The 15,426-nt window shown below is 47.6% G+C and overlaps 1 protein-coding gene across 2 annotated transcripts in view; it reads left to right on the top strand.

Moving 5' to 3' along the window:
- The window catches only part of USP20 (ubiquitin specific peptidase 20), a 647,940-nt gene extending 634,097 nt beyond the window's left edge, over positions 1-13,843 (top strand). The window contains exons 24-25 of one of the 2 annotated variants that reach the window (XM_085613993.1): positions 10,720-10,920; positions 11,005-13,843. In XM_085613993.1, coding sequence (XP_085470119.1) covers positions 10,720-10,880 — 161 coding nt within the window. In that variant the 3' untranslated portion in view covers positions 10,881-10,920; positions 11,005-13,843. The remainder of the gene's footprint in view (positions 1-10,719; positions 10,921-11,004) is intronic. The other variant, XM_085613994.1, reaches the window with a different exon arrangement.
- Positions 13,844-15,426: the final 1,583 nt, after the last annotated feature.

Here is a 15,426-nt window from a genome sequence, read left to right as displayed (position 1 = left end):
CGTATTGTAGATTGGAAATTATAGATTTATCTTCCAAGCAATTTGTTAGGCGAGTTAGGACAACTTTACCCATTATTTTCATGTCGGAATCCAAAAGAGAAATGGGCCGGTAACATGCCGGGTCTTCTCTTAACCCTTTCTAGGTCTCGGCTAGCGAAGGCTGCGCTTGCGCAGTCTCGCTCGCGAGATTTAATGACTTGGAGAAGAGGGGCTTGAACCCGCCCCTCTTCTCCCCTGTTCTCCATTGGCTGGCCTCTTCAATGCTGGCCAGCCATTGGAGAAGAGGTCCCGTCACTCCGATCATGCCCCGTCTTTTTCGGATCGGGGGGCGTGTTTTTTGCAGAAAGTCTCATTCTCTCCTCCAGCCAATGGCTGGAGGAGAGAACAGCAAAACACGCCCCCGAATCCGAAATGGACGCTGCGTTTCTCCGAGGCATTTCTGCTCTGCCTCGGAGAAAGGCGGTGGTGTGCTTGTTCCCTCTTGTTTCCCCTTAATGTTCGTGCGGCCCATAGGGTGTTTTCTGTTAAATAAGAGAAGCGGAGATCGGTTTGCATTTGGTGAGTACGGGGAAGAGCAGTGACTTAGTTACCAGTGCGTTGAATGAGAGAAGCAAAAGAGAGAGCACGTGTGCGAAACAGTAGCGCTCACATGCCCAGCTACGTTTCAAAATAAACAGGCGGTGAGAGGAGCTGAGACCAGCCTGCCAAACCCCATACTAGAAGCGCAAACGGTAGGACTGTTACCATCTGCAAAGGCTCCGTTTTATTTTTAGAGACTACTTCACTAACAAGTCTTCCATAGAAAGGAGGGGTGGCCTCCATCTATGCCCGTCTCCTTCTCTGTTGTTCTTTTGGTTCAGCCCTTTTCCCTACCGAGAATCGAAACGTATATAATATTAGCTATCAATGTATATGTGCCTGAAGTGCGGAAGTCGGCAGCTCTGTCGCTCTAGACCACATTTCTGCAAAACGAAGAGAAAAAACTGTTATTTTTCTGCGTTTTAAACAGAAACCTTCTTATATAACACAATTTGCCACAGTGGTAACAAATAAATAGTATACTCGATTATAAAAATAGAGAATCTTAGAGTCCTGTGCAATTAATATGTTTGTAGTATTTCTAGCATATTATGATTTACACCTGAAATGTGTCCACTACAAGATGGCAGATACGATAGAGAAGTATGCTTCGCCGGCGGAAGTACTGCTTGTGGCTTTCTTTTCAGTTTGTAGTCACGTGACCAGTAGCGGCAGTGACGACTACCTTGTATGTCATGACTGTCATGGCAGCCCCCGTAAAGCTTATCCGTGCCTGCGCTCTTAGTATGAAGGTGAGTGTCAGACCCCTGGAACGATCAGCCTAAACTCTCGTTGCAGTTCGGTGTCCATAGGAGAGGAAGGGGAAGCCTCCCCCAGCAGCTGAGGTGAGCCGCAAAAATGATAACAAGGAATGTTTCAAGAGGCCCTGTTTTGGTTTAGTCTTTTAAACCGTGTACAGATATTTGTGGACTTTAAGCGATGGGGGTGGGACAGGAGTGGGGAGTCTTAAGAAACACGTGTGCATCTTCCCGCATCTGTGTTTCTTTTCTACTCCCCTCCCGCCATCCGGGGCTCTGTCCGTTTGTGATGCGTGTGTGTTTTGTTTCCGTCGGTTTTCCGGCCCTTCTCGGCCGCCGTTCGCAGCATGTCCGATGCGGTTTTGTCGGTTGTGCGTCTGTGTGTGCATGTGGGGCGCGGTTTGAAAGTTTTTTCGCCCACCCATGGGGAGGGTGGTTGGGTTGGCGGTGGTTTCGCTGCCGTCGGCGGTTGGCTCTTTCCCCACCTCCCTTCTCCCCGTGACTCCCTCCCCCTCCCGGGGGCGCTTTATTTTTCCTGCTTCCTCTCCCGGCAGATCTGTGCTCGCCACCCTCTGTGTATTACCCTTTCAGTGGGCTCGGAGAGCCAACTGCTGTTTCCCGTATTCGCCTCTTTTAAAAAAAACAAAAGCAAACCCATTTCTAACGTTTCCCATTTGGAATGTCAGCGATTTGCAGATAACACACCGTCTCCTGGCAGAAACCCTTCTGCCTGTACACGGTCCAAACTGTTCAGTTTTAGCGCTCCCAGTTCGTTTCCTGCTTCAACCACCGACTATAAAACATTCCCTTTGAAAATGCTGGTGCCCAGGGGTCTCGTCTCCTGGCTAGAGCTATCTGGGGGTGTGAGTTGTTTGAATGTGCAAGTAAGCAAGCCTGAAAGACCTCTGAAAACTCCCTGCCTTCTAACCAGCTACAAGGACACCCCTCCCCCGCTCTCTCACACACACTCACAGTTCTCGTGATTAATTTTAAAACAGAAAATTATTATTTGCTTACATGGTAGCCTAGCCTCTGAAGTCTTTTCTGTTATGAGATGTGTTTTTTTTTAAGTGAAGCCTCGCCTCCTCCTCGGGTTTCTCCTGCCGGTTGCTTTCTGGGGTGTTTTTTTTTTACTTGTTCCACCTTTTGTGCTGCTGCTTTAGAAAGAAGAGAAGCAGCTGCGGCCCGCTCTGGTTCTTGAAACCAATCCCATTGTGGATATTGCAATATCCTCTATTTTTTCTGCCCTCTAAACAACAAGGCTCTCGCCATCTTGGGATGGATTTATTCCCATGGCTTTTTAAGGTCGCCCCTGCCCCCTCCCTCATCGTCAGCTCGTCGAAACAGAAAGTTTAACACATATTACACTATGGCTATGACGTCACGCAAACTTTAGGCAAAAAACTGTTTCTGAACAGCCGCTGTATGCCTCTTCTAATTAAAAGTCTAATGTTATTTTGGAGCTGTTTGTTTTTTTACCTGACCTCTGTTACAGTGTATATACTGTTTACATGCCCAGTGGTACGAACAGATGGGCATCTATTTAGACGGCAGATGTCTCAAAGGCCGTCCGTCCAGTAGCATTTGAGAGCAGGTCACTTTCCTTGACGACACTCGTTTTATTGGAAAAACAGTTGATAATTCAGATACATTTTATACCTATGTAAATATCTGCCGGTGTTATATACTAAATCGATGACATGCAGCTTACAAGAAAAAGCTAAATTTTTTTGGGTGCTTGCAGATTGTATGTCTTCTAGCAGTTGACCCATCTAAAGCAACGTTTCGGCCTACACTGTAGAAAGTTCTAACACGTACATGTGGATTCAGAGAACAGGCACCGCATAGAGCCGGGATTGCCAACCGCCCTTAACGAGATGGCGTCGACCGCATGAAAAAGGGCCGCAAACTGACCCTAGCTGTGCCCTGGATGAGCGACACCCCGGGGAGCACACAAGACCCAGACAGCGTCCACTTTGCCTGCAACGGAGGGGCTCTAGTCAAGGTACGGCGCAATAGAGGATGGGGCCCGTACATAAAGCAGTGCTCCAGGGAACTGAGGGCCCAGTGGTAATGAGGTGAACTGCCCCGAGGCCGAGCTCTCTGGCAACCTTCAGTGCACTCAGCGGCCGCAGCAGAGAGATAAGTGAGCAGGGATCAGCCAGCGGCAGGGTGGTCTACAGCATGTGGGTCAGGGAGACATCGCAACAGCACGAGACAGAGCTCTCTGGCAGACTTCGGTGCACTCAGCGGAAGGCTGCAGACGGGCACCAATGCATTCCCCTTGAGTTTTTGGCTCGCGGTGTCTGGGTACACCCTGTCGCTGGTTTTTTGATGCCCATCCCTGCCACACTTGCGTGCCCCTCTCCGGCCTATTCCATGACTCGTATTTAATGCCCATGCCTACAGGTAGCGCCACTGAAACTCCTCTGTGGACTTCAGGGCGCACACTGTGGATGGCTTAAGACTGCTCCTCCAAGGGCTGCGTCCTCTTAGTATTCTCATATTCACTGTGGTTTAAATCGCGTGGTGCCCATCTATGCACAACTGTGCACCTGCATGAATGCACAAGCAGGGCTCTTCTCACACTGTTGCAATGACAGGCATATGAGCGCGGCCACAGCAATTATGCGGTATTGGTGGCTAAATTGTGCCACAAGAAAAGGACAATTATGTGGTATAAGTTGGCGCTTTTTTATAGTATGACTTACTTTGTAATTTTTACACATGATAATACTACCTGGACAAGGATTTCACCCCATTAATGCCAGTTTAACAACAATATACAAAAATAAGCGACACAGATGATCAGTTAAACTTTTTGGGAAGGGCCTTCCTCTGCGTGCAAAACGGTCACCACGTTTGTTGTAACGTTTGATGTTTAAGATACATTTGTTTCGAAAGTCTGCAGTTTATGCAGCAGATGATGGAATATGTGGCAAATAATTATGTAAACAAGAAACCACGATGCAGAATAGCATAATTGCAGTGGTCAGGAGTATACTTTAAACTTTCCTGAGACACAAGTAAATACATGTCCATGGGTTATGTCAGTGGGCGTGGTTTTGGGAGTGAAAGTTCTATAATTTTTGGTCAGTGCTTGCTTCTGTAGTTTTGGTGCTTCGTGGCGCTGTAATGATGGGTATTGCTCTGCCTTCATAAAAGTCCAAGTATCCAACTTGATCCCTGATCACATTACAACCTAGGCATTGCACGTCACTCAAAGATATCCCAGACGCACTCTAACTTCACTGGGCCTGTGGCCAGCCTCTGGCTCAGAGTGGGCTAATGTTCAACTCGGCCTCAAACAATGTAGAGCTGACGTCACACCGGGCGCTGAGAATGGACGCCCCGAATCTAGATTTGAACCTATGTACCTAGACGTGGAAGGCTGAACTCCTTACTGACGACCAACTACCTGTAACCCACACAGCTTACAACTCAGACCTCAGCATGAGGGGAGCAAGCTGACCCTTTACATTGCAACGGTCTCGGCATTGTTAAAGTTAGAGCTATTGGAATTGCTCCTGACATTATTTTTGTTTATGTTTGTAAAACATGTAAAGAAACGGCATTGTTATTTACAATGTCACTAGCTTAATCTGTGTGTGGGTGCAAATGCAATAGGTCTCGCATTTGAGAGTGATTACGCTATTGACATTGTAAATAACAATGCCGTTTCTTTAAATGTTTTAAAAACAAAAACATAAACAAAAATAATGTCATGAGCAATGCCAATAGCTCTAACTTTACCAATGCCGAGATCATTGCATTGTAAATGCTTGTTTAAATAATGGGACGATAACAGCTTTGCCCCATGACTTAGGGGCACCAGCCTTAGAGGCAGCGTTAAAAACGGCAGTTAAAAGTTTTGCCCAAAACCCTGGGTCAGCCCTATAAAGGTCCGCAGGAACGCCATCCGGACCTGGGGCTTTGCCTTTTGCCATTGTGTTAATGGCCCTCAGGACTTCTTCTTCATTAAAAAGAATTTTTGAGGCTAAATTACTATCCGCATAGTTCACTGGATCAGGATCATAAATTTCCGAGTAGAGACCACTAAAGTGGGCCACCCATCTCTCTGGAGGGATGAGACAATCCTTATTAGTGTTCTCCAGCTCATTGAAAAGTGGACTATTAATCACCTTCCAGAACTGGGTACTATTTGTCAAAACACTAGCGTCTGACAATTCATCCCATGCCAAATTTCTTAACTGGGTTTTCCTGTCCTTAATTGATTTTTTGTACGCCCTTCTTGCCTCTGCAATCTTATTTAAATCTTTGTCTCTTTCTTTCAGTGCTGACATAAGAGCAGAGTGAGCACTAGAACAAGCATGGTCAAACCAAATTTTAAATTTCTTGGGCCTTGGTCTCCCATTAGTGGTGAGATTACCCACTACTTGTTTAGTTATCTTATCGAAGGCACTGAGAACTTCCATTGGTAACGCCACAGGCGACAGACATAAACTGAAATCCTCGTTATTATTATTATATAAGTTCTCGATGAAGTCGGCCGGAGTAATAACATCCCATCTCAGGCGTCTACCCTGACTAGTAGAAACTAAATTTGTATTGGAAATCAAAGGCAGTGAGATTTCCTTTGCTAAGGCATTCACTTTGATTTCCATCATAAGCGGGTTATGATCGCTTAGGGGATTATGAATAACACAGAAGGAACCTATTAAGTCCCTCAGAGGACAGGATATGAAGATATAATCAATCGTACTATAATGACCTTGACCAGTGAACGTAGGAACACAAAACAAAGAATCTTGAGCAGGGGAATATAAGTGAAGGGCAGAAACAATACTCTCCAGATATATCCCACCCTTAGAGTGTTCAAAATGAATAGCCTCTTGCCGACAAAAATCGTGATTACTAAAACCATAACAATTAAGATGACATGCGTGAATGTTATAATCGCCAAAAAGTAAAAGAGAATAAGGTGTGACATTCTTTGCATCATACTCGTCCAGGAATGTGAACAATGCTTTCAGGTGTTCTAGTTCGTCAGACCTGGCAAATGAATTATAAAAATTTACCACTAAAAAAGAGGGCAGATTGGGACCTTCAAGTTTCACTGCCAAAATATGTAAGGAATTAGTCACTAGTAGTTCTACATTATATAATAACTTTAAACTAAATAATAACAAAAGGCCCCCACGAGCTCTCCCCATAGCGGAAGGCACAGCATATTGAATGAAAGACTGATACCCATCCAGATAATAGGGGTCATTCGCCTCCCATGTTTCTTGAAGGGCGATAATATGATAGGTGGAAAGGAAGTCCCTCCAATTTTTATCGTCTCTTTTAGAACGCAAACCCGCTATGTTCCATGAGAGTGTGGTGATTTTATCCATTACTGGAGTACCCCCCACGCAACCTGACTCTTGTATTACGGTGTTCTCCGAATTAGGTGGAAGGGAATGAAGATCAACTTCCTCTCTATAAACGCGTACTACAGCGCTCAATTTACCAGTAACGTTATTAGAAACTATACTGCTCCCAGCCAGCGGAACAACGTCAGAGTTACTCTGAGAAATTCCTATCTCATTTGCGGCCTGAGGGGGTAAAGTAATATCTATCAAATCACTACAATTAACCCTATGTTCCATAGTAGACTCCCTAGAAGATAGAGGGCCAAGGTGTTTAAATGGGACTAGACTAGTTGCATAATTATGTGTGTGAGTGCTAACCGGACTAAGTCAGTCATTGACATCTGAAGAACTAAGGGCCTCAAATCTATTATATAGAGCCAATGGTTTGCTAACAGGGATAAACTGAGAAATATGCTCTCCAGATCTTACAGGCCCTTGAATGTGAGGTGGGTAAAAGAAACCCAACGGGAGAACATAGACATAATCCTGGTGTATTCTACTCGACCCTGCCTGCCTCAAAATAAGGTCTACTATGTCAGGAGAGCTAAAATTCACTACAACACAGTCACCATTTAACGACTTATTGGACTTCCCCACCCATGAAACCCTTCTAACCATTTTAAAACAATCATAGAGACGACTCCCCAAAACTGTCTTACCCGCCAAATAATGGAGGGCTTTATTTTTTAATGAGGACCAATGCCCTTCCCTGCCATCAGAAGTTTTCGGGACATTAGCTAGTATAACAGTATATGGACAAGCCTCCGGCGGCAAATGCAAAGAAAATTCCTTTCGTATGCTCTCCACCGGAGGACTTGGTTTTTCAATCTGCCCCCTCATCCCCGCATTAATACCACGGTTTGATCCCAAAACTGATGGTGATGGGTTTGTATTACCAACAACAGGGGCCGTCATAGACTCAACCAGCTCCGAAACTCTAGAAGTGACTACATTTAAAGAGTGGAGTTCGGATGTATTTTGCCTCAATGACGGTGCGTTCTGACCCGCTATGTGACGTTCGATCAGTATAAGTCTATCGTTTATCTTATTGAGACTATCCATGACTGGCGATATAATCGCTCTGTCGCTCTTCCATAAGCTTAATCAAATCATCTGACTTTTCCCCCATTGTGACAACTTCCCCTTGGTCAATACACTCATGACATCCATTGCCCTTATTCACCATTTGTTGTCCCGCAACACTGCTTTCTTGACGATCCAACCCAAGTACAGAATCTTTAAGCCTGGGTAACTTAGCTTGTTGTCGACTTCCTTTAGGGGCATTATTAGCTTTTCTCTTCCCTTTAGAAGTTTTAACAAGGGCAACAGGGGGAATCTTTAACTGCCTGGTACGTGTAACTGGAGGAGAAAAGGGGGGGGTAGAAACATTAGTAAGAAGGGGCGTGATAGCAGGACTGGGCTCTAGAACAAGGCCCGGCGAAAGAAGATGTATAGCTTGCCCAACACCTATACCTAAAGTAGGATTGCCAGGTTGCGACTCCAAGTTAAGCTGGGTTAAAGGTTCTAAGGATAACCTCCTTTCCACCATTTCTATTTCCCTAGAAACGGCATTTTCTGCTTTTTTTAAGTAGGCATCTAATGTCCCAGTCCCCCCTATAACAGAGCCCTTACTGTTATTTTTTGTCATAGCCTGCTTGGATCGCAGTCCTGAATACACTTCTTGCAACGACAACCAGATCAACAATAGTCCGAGGAAGCCAGTTCCCGATGCTCAAAGGCGGACCCCAAATTACAAGTCACTCTCACCGATGTTATGGGGATGGCACAGCCCAGCCTTGTCCAGCCCCGGACGGCCACAGACGGCCCGCCCTTTGCCCGGGCTTAGCCCGGCGCCGCCCGCGCGCGTCCCACGACACGGAGGGAGCCGCGTTCTTTTGAGCACCTCCGGGCGCGTAGATGTCGTCAGCGGGCACTAGGGAGCCTGGGAGCTGTAGTCTCCCCCTGCTCACGGCCGCGAGGTGAAGTGGCGGCAGCAGGGGAGACACACAGCGTGTAGAGCCCAGGGACAGCGGCGATAGCGCAACAGGACAGGGCAGCAGTAAAGTCCCCCAGCAGGTAAGCAAGGCGAGCCTCTGAAACTGATTCCCGCTCCACCGAGGGAGCCGCGTTCTTTTGAGCGCCTCCGGGCGCGTAGATGTCGTCAGCGGGCGCTAGGGAGCCTGGGAGCTGTAGTCTCCCCCTGCTCACGGCCGCGAGGTGAAGTGGCGGCAGCAGGGGAGACACACAGCGTGTAGAGCCCAGGGACAGCGGCGATAGCGCAACAGGACAGGGCAGCAGTAAAGTCCCCCAGCAGGTAAGCAAGGCGAGCCTCTGCAACTGATTCCCGCTCCACCGAGGGAGCCGCGTTCTTTTGAGCGCCTCCGGGCACGTAGATGTCGTCAGCGGGCGCTAGGGAGCCTGGGAGCTGTAGTCTCCCCCTGCTCACGGCCGCGAGGTGAAGTGGCGGCAGCAGGGGAGACACACAGCGTGTAGAGCCCAGGGACAGCGGCGATAGCGCAACAGGACGGGGCAGCAGTAAAGTCCCCCAGCAGGTAAGCAAGGCGAGCCTCTGAAACTGATTCCCGCTCTACCGAGGGAGCCGCGTTCTTTTGAGCGCCTCCGGGCGCGTAGATGTCGTCAGCGGGCGCTAGGGAGCCTGGGAGCTGTAGTCTCCCCCCTGCTCACGGCCGCGAGGTGAAGTGGCGGCAGCAGGGGAGACACACAGCGTGTAGAGCCCAGGGACAGCGGCGATAGCGCAACAGGACAGGGCAGCAGTAAAGTCCCCCAGCAGGTAAGCAAGGCGAGCCTCTGAAACTGATTCCCGCTCCACCGAGTGAGCCGCGTTCTTTTGAGCGCCTCCGGGCGCGTAGATGTCGTCTGCGGGCGCTAGGGAGCCTGGGAGCTGTAGTCTCCCCCTGCTCACGGCCGCGAGGTGAAGTGGCGGCAGCAGGGGAGACACACAGCGTGTAGAGCCCAGGGACAGCGGCGATAGCGCAACAGGACAGGGCAGCAGTAAAGTCCCCCAGCAGGTAAGCAAGGCGAGCCTCTGAAACTGATTCCCGCTCCACCGAGGGAGCCGCGTTCTTTTGAGCGCCTCCGGGCGCGTAGATGTCGTCAGCGGGCGCTAGGGAGCCTGGGAGCTGTAGTCTCCCCCTGCTCACGGCCGCGAGGTGAAGTGGCGGCAGCAGGGGAGACACACAGCGTGTAGAGCCCAGGGACAGCGGCGATAGCGCAACAGGACAGGGCAGCAGTAAAGTCCCCCAGCAGGTAAGCAAGGCGAGCCTCTGAAACTGATTCTGATGTAGAGGTCTGCACACTGGTCATGCCAGTCTGCTGATATGCTTTACGTCTGAGGCATGGACAGCCTAAGAAAGCAACTGACTTCAGCGCACATGGGTGGGGCATATATGCGTCTTCCCTTGTCACTTCTGGGGCAAAACCACATTCGCAGAGCTGCACAGTGCCACCTAACCATGAACAGAAGTACTGCTTTAGAGTTTCCGAATCCAGTCTGATGCCTGAGGAATATTTGCAAGGTGAGAAATTTGTGGTTAAGTATAGTGTCCTCTAGAAAGATCGTTACCGAAGGTAAGTAACTTGTTCACTAGTGTCCTTTTTGGAGGGCAATTTCTTATGTCATTGAACACAACACAATTACACAAAAATAAAAGAACGAGAAAAAAGCAAATGCTTGCCCCCAAAAATATTGCATGGACTATGATTTTATGTTGTTGTTCTACTTGTATCCAGAAAGCATTTTTGTAGGGAAGAGTGCCGTCATGGTGTTTTGCTACTGATAATTTACTACTAGGATATCATCTCTCATTTCAAAACTGGATATTCAGGCAGGTAAATGTTCCTCTCTTTACAGTATCTCAGAGATTGATTTATTCTCCTTCAACATTAGCGCATTCCTTGTAGAGCATAGGTCGCTCCAACATCTGTCTGTGGAATCAGTCTCTCCAATGCCTCACATCAAATACTCAAAACGTTTTCTGTTTACACAGGAGCTGATTATGGGCAGATTTCAGAGGCAACTTGGACTTATTTGTTCACGCTGTATGGCGGGGGACCAGAGATTGCCATCAGACAAAGTGTCGCCCAAGTGCAGGAGCCGGAGAACCTCCATGGAGAGCGGAAGATCGAAGCAGAGACCCGGGCCCTGTGATCTGGTGAGGACCAGCCAGATTGTTGCTTGAAAGGCTAAGGTGCGTGGGGCCGGGAGGGGACATGGGGCATACAATTGTGCATGGACAGGCTGGTTTTATGAATAATCTCCTCTTAATCCACAGGTCCCATTGGATACGCCTTTGACCAGAGAAGCACTTCTCGTCAGCACTTCTGAAGTACTATGTGTAGAGACTGGACACATCTGTTCCTTGTTTACAGTGGGTAATGTTACACATAGACAGAATATTTATTTGAGATCCACTGCAGGTTTGCTTTACTAAATGGTATCTTCATATAATGAGTAATGTATTTTTTCCTACAAAGGGAGGCTTCAGGGAAAAGTGCTCTTAAGGTAACATGTTTGGGTCTCGTCACTTCAAGGAGAGAAGTGTCAGTGACATAGGATCTCAAGTCTTATAGTGATCTGGAACAGACCACTGCTTGACGCGAGTAACATAAGTCTGACCAGGAAGAATTCAATTGAACAGGATGAAATCTGACACAGTGTAAATATTCAATCTAAATAAAATGCTTCATGCAGCAACACCCAGTAAACAGGTGGGTTATCCAAATGCAAAGAGGCTTTTGAACTTGGGTGGAAAGCTCTTCTGGACTGACTTTGAGCATTTTAACTCTCACCCTCCATCGGCTCCTTACAGTGGGTAGGGCTTTGCACAGCGCCTTTACTGACCTGAGCGGATATGGCCCTCCGCCTTAAGTCAGGAGCTTCATCGTGGATGAGCGCATCAGGGTATCTTGTCGCAAATGCTGGAGTTGCAGTATTCGTTCTGCAGCTTGTCGCCTCTCCAAATAATATTCCAGCTAACTTACTGACTCTGTCCCTGCGTTGCACACCCAGACTATGCACCTCAAACCATCCGTAGTCCCCTGATCGTAACCCTGTAGTATTTCACCGTGGAATGATTTTAAGATGAAAAACACCCTAAGACCTTTTTTGTTTAGGAGTCTTCTAGAAAAATAGAAATATAGAACCAACCACATCTGACCTAATGTTTATCCCCTTTTCAAGGCTTTACATTGCTATGTATTAATTCCTGTGGAATGGGGTATTTTCATGCTTTAAATTAGGAGATAGAAAGATACACCTTGGAAGGCAGGAGTTTTATTGAACTAGATTGCCTCTCCTGCCTTGTAAAGCGGAATAGTGGAGCTTGTTATGCTGCTTATATGTTGAACTTCCTAGACTGAGAAGGTTGGGCTACCTTGATAGAAAGGATGCCTAGGTTCAAGCCTCCTATCCTTTGTGGGTCCCAGGCCCCTGCAGAGGTAAGGTGCTTCCTGGCAGCTGCAGAGGTAAGATGCTTCCAGGCATCTGCTGAAAGACATTAGATGTACTCCAGACTCACTGGACTGAATGTGCAGCCAATGATATGTTGGCTTGGCCACTACTCATCTCTGATCAGAGTGTGTGCCTTGTGTTTGGTTTTCCACCCTCTGATGGTATGACCAGACACTAGAAAGGCAGGTTAATCCGTGACATGGGAAACTGGAGTTGGCATGAGACTCGTTCTGCATCGGAGCATGTTGCTTCTCGAGACTCTTGTTCAAAACCCCAGCTGCAGTGATAGGACATTCTGGATTTGGTTTGTGACCTGTGCCTTTTCCTGTCCTCATTAATTTAGTTTAGACTATGAGCAAAGAGACATTCCAAAAAGGCCTCCTTCTCTGCTAATCGTCCACCCTGTTTGACTGGTTCTCCTATACCAACTCAAGACTTCCAGCCCTTGTGGCCTCCTGTTCGCAGTCATACTGCCTGTTAGGCCGGTGTCCTGTAATATCATCCAAGAGTTTTTTTCCTACCAGAGTAGTACTTACAGCCCTTGACAACACCTATTCTGATACTACACTTGCAACATACCCTTTGGTAGACCTTTCCTGTTATAGTGCACAAGTGTTATGAGTGTTCCGAAGATCTACAGATCTTGCACTCATGATACTTTGTTAGACTCCCTCGCATCAGATTACTTCTCCAAGCCATTTGCTTGGTGGCTGGTGCTATGTCATAACCGTGGCTGGTGCTGTGTCATAACCATGGCTGGTGCTGTGGGATGTGGGTATTGAGAAATCCGACAAAAACAAACCTCTATACAGACTTTTCTCTATCTAAGGAGAGGGATACCCTCCCCACCATACTGAGTTTTCACAACCCCACAAAAATTATTCTTGAGGGAATTTTCCTATCATTTGATATGTTCTCAGATGTGCTATTCTGTTTGAGAAGTCCTGTTTTACTGAGCAAATGTCAGGGTCTGGGCTGTACCATTTATTTCTGTGAAATAACAGCACTGCCTGTTTTATTGTTGAGGAATATCTTTCTGTTGAGTTGTTTTCCCGCATTTGATTCTGTGTTGTGCACCATTGTGATGGTTACCACAGCACATTGATGCTTGGGAATAAGTAGTCTATTGACAATTTGCTGTACGAAACGTGACCTGATTTCTCCTAATGGCAGGACCGCGAATGTAGAGTATCTGTGCACAAACTCAATCATGAGGTAAATTCTATGATATGCACGAGAGCAATGGGGGCACACGCGCACATACCCCTCATTCAATGAGAGCGAGAGGCACATCACACCGATGCACCATATGGAATACTACTGTGTAAATACTAGTTAAGAGATGGAGATCACACACCACACATAAAAGTACATGTGTTGAAAATGTCTTTGACACGAGCAGTAAACAACCCTAACCATGTTTATGGAGAGCCAGAAAGGAACATGCACCCATTGTGCTGAAGCGCATCATTTGGGTGTTCGTGAGATCTACCTGAATACAAGACTTTGGAGAGCTCCTCTGGTGTTGGCCTGCATATGTCGGAACCATACCTAAATTGTATAAACTATATTGTACAGATGCAAAATCTCGATGTTGAAAGCTACTACATCCTGTATTAAAATGGTATTTAAATAAATACGTGTACATTAAGTGAAACAGACCACTTTGACTGACTCCGCTTGATTTTATTTCACAGCCCTTGTCCAGCGTTTTTTGGTGTGTGCGTGTGTGTGTGTGTGTATGATTTGTAAAAGGCTGTGGCACCAGCCCATGAGTGGGGGCTTCCGAACATAGTGTGACAGTAGTATTATTGCCTTTAAGTGTTCCTGCTTATTGGTATAAATATTGAGCGCGGCTGGGATTGGCTGCAGGGCATCATGGTCATAAACAAAGCAAACCATAACTTTCCTTTAACCTTTGTTGTTTCCCCAGTGACGTTTTGGGTTCTTCGATTATATATCAGATCCAGCATCTTCCTGTGGCTTTGGCTGTGCCACAACAGTTTTCCAGAGGGCTTCGCCTATGCCCAGGCCTTGTGCCTAACTGAACATGGGGAGCCAGTTCACTCGGCACATGGGGATCGGCTTCAGAGCCTGACCTTTGAGCAGGGTTTTTGTTTTGTGGGTTTTAGACCCTATTGTAGTCTTTGAAAACCTCACCATATCGTGGACCTTTGTTTGACTATTCTTGGACCTGGTTTTGGGTTCACAACACCCACGAAAGGTCCGGCAAAGGCTCCTGAAGCTTGCGGGTGTCAATCCCTGGCTGAGAAGCTTCCAGTGGGTGTCAATCCCTGGCTGTGAAGCTTGCTTTGGGTGTCAATCCCTGGCTGTGAAGCTTGCTTTGGGTGTCAATCCCTGGCTGTGAAGCTTGCAGTGGGCGTCAATCCCAGGCTGTGAAGCTTGCTTTGGATGTCAATCCCTGGCTGTGAAGCTTGCTTTGGGTGTCAATCCCTGGCTGTGAAGCTTGCTTTGGGTGTCAATCCCTGGCTGTGAAGCTTGCTTTGGGTGTCAATCCGTGGCTGTGAAGCTTGCAGTGGGTGTCAATCCCTGGCTGTGAAGCTTGCTTTGGGCGTCAATCCCTGGCTGTGAAGCTTGCTTTGGGCGTCAATCCCTGGCTGTGAAGCTTGCAGTGGGCGTCAATCCCTGGCTGTGAAGCTTGCAGTGGGCGTCAATCCCTGGCTGTGAAGCTTGCTTTGGGTGTCCATCCCTGGCTGTGAAGCTTGCTTTGGATGTCAATCCCTGGCTGAAGCTTGCTTTGGGTGTCAATCCGTGGCTGTGAAGCTTGCAGTGGGCGTCAATCCCTGGCTGTGAAGCTTGCTTTGCGTGTCAATTCCTGGCTCTGAAGCTTGCAGTGGGTGTCCATCCCTGGCTGTGAAGCTTGCTTTGGGTGTCAATCCCTGGCTGTGAAGCTTGCAGTGGGCGTTAATCCCTGGCTGTGAAGCTTACAGTGGGTGTCAATCCCTGGCTGTGAAGCTTGCTTTGGGTGTCAATCCCTGGCTGTGAAGCTTGCAGTGGGTGTCAATCCCTGGGTGTGAAGCTTGCTTTGGGTGTCAATCCCTGGCTGTGAAGCTTGCAGTGGGTGTCAATCCCTGGCTGTGAGGCTTGCAGTGGGTGTCAATCCCTGGCTGTGAAGCTTGCAGTGAGTGTCAATCCCTGGCTGTGAAATGTTTTAATACAAATTTCTCTAACTGAAAGGCTTTACATCACACCAAGCAAAAGCACTTCCTTGTAAGTTCTGTTT

This window comes from Triturus cristatus, chromosome 1_2 (genome assembly GCF_964204655.1).
Source record: "Triturus cristatus chromosome 1_2, aTriCri1.1, whole genome shotgun sequence".
NCBI lineage: Eukaryota > Metazoa > Chordata > Amphibia > Caudata > Salamandridae > Triturus > Triturus cristatus.
Note: the sequence above shows the minus strand (reverse complement) of the source record. Positions and strands in the feature narration are given on the sequence as shown.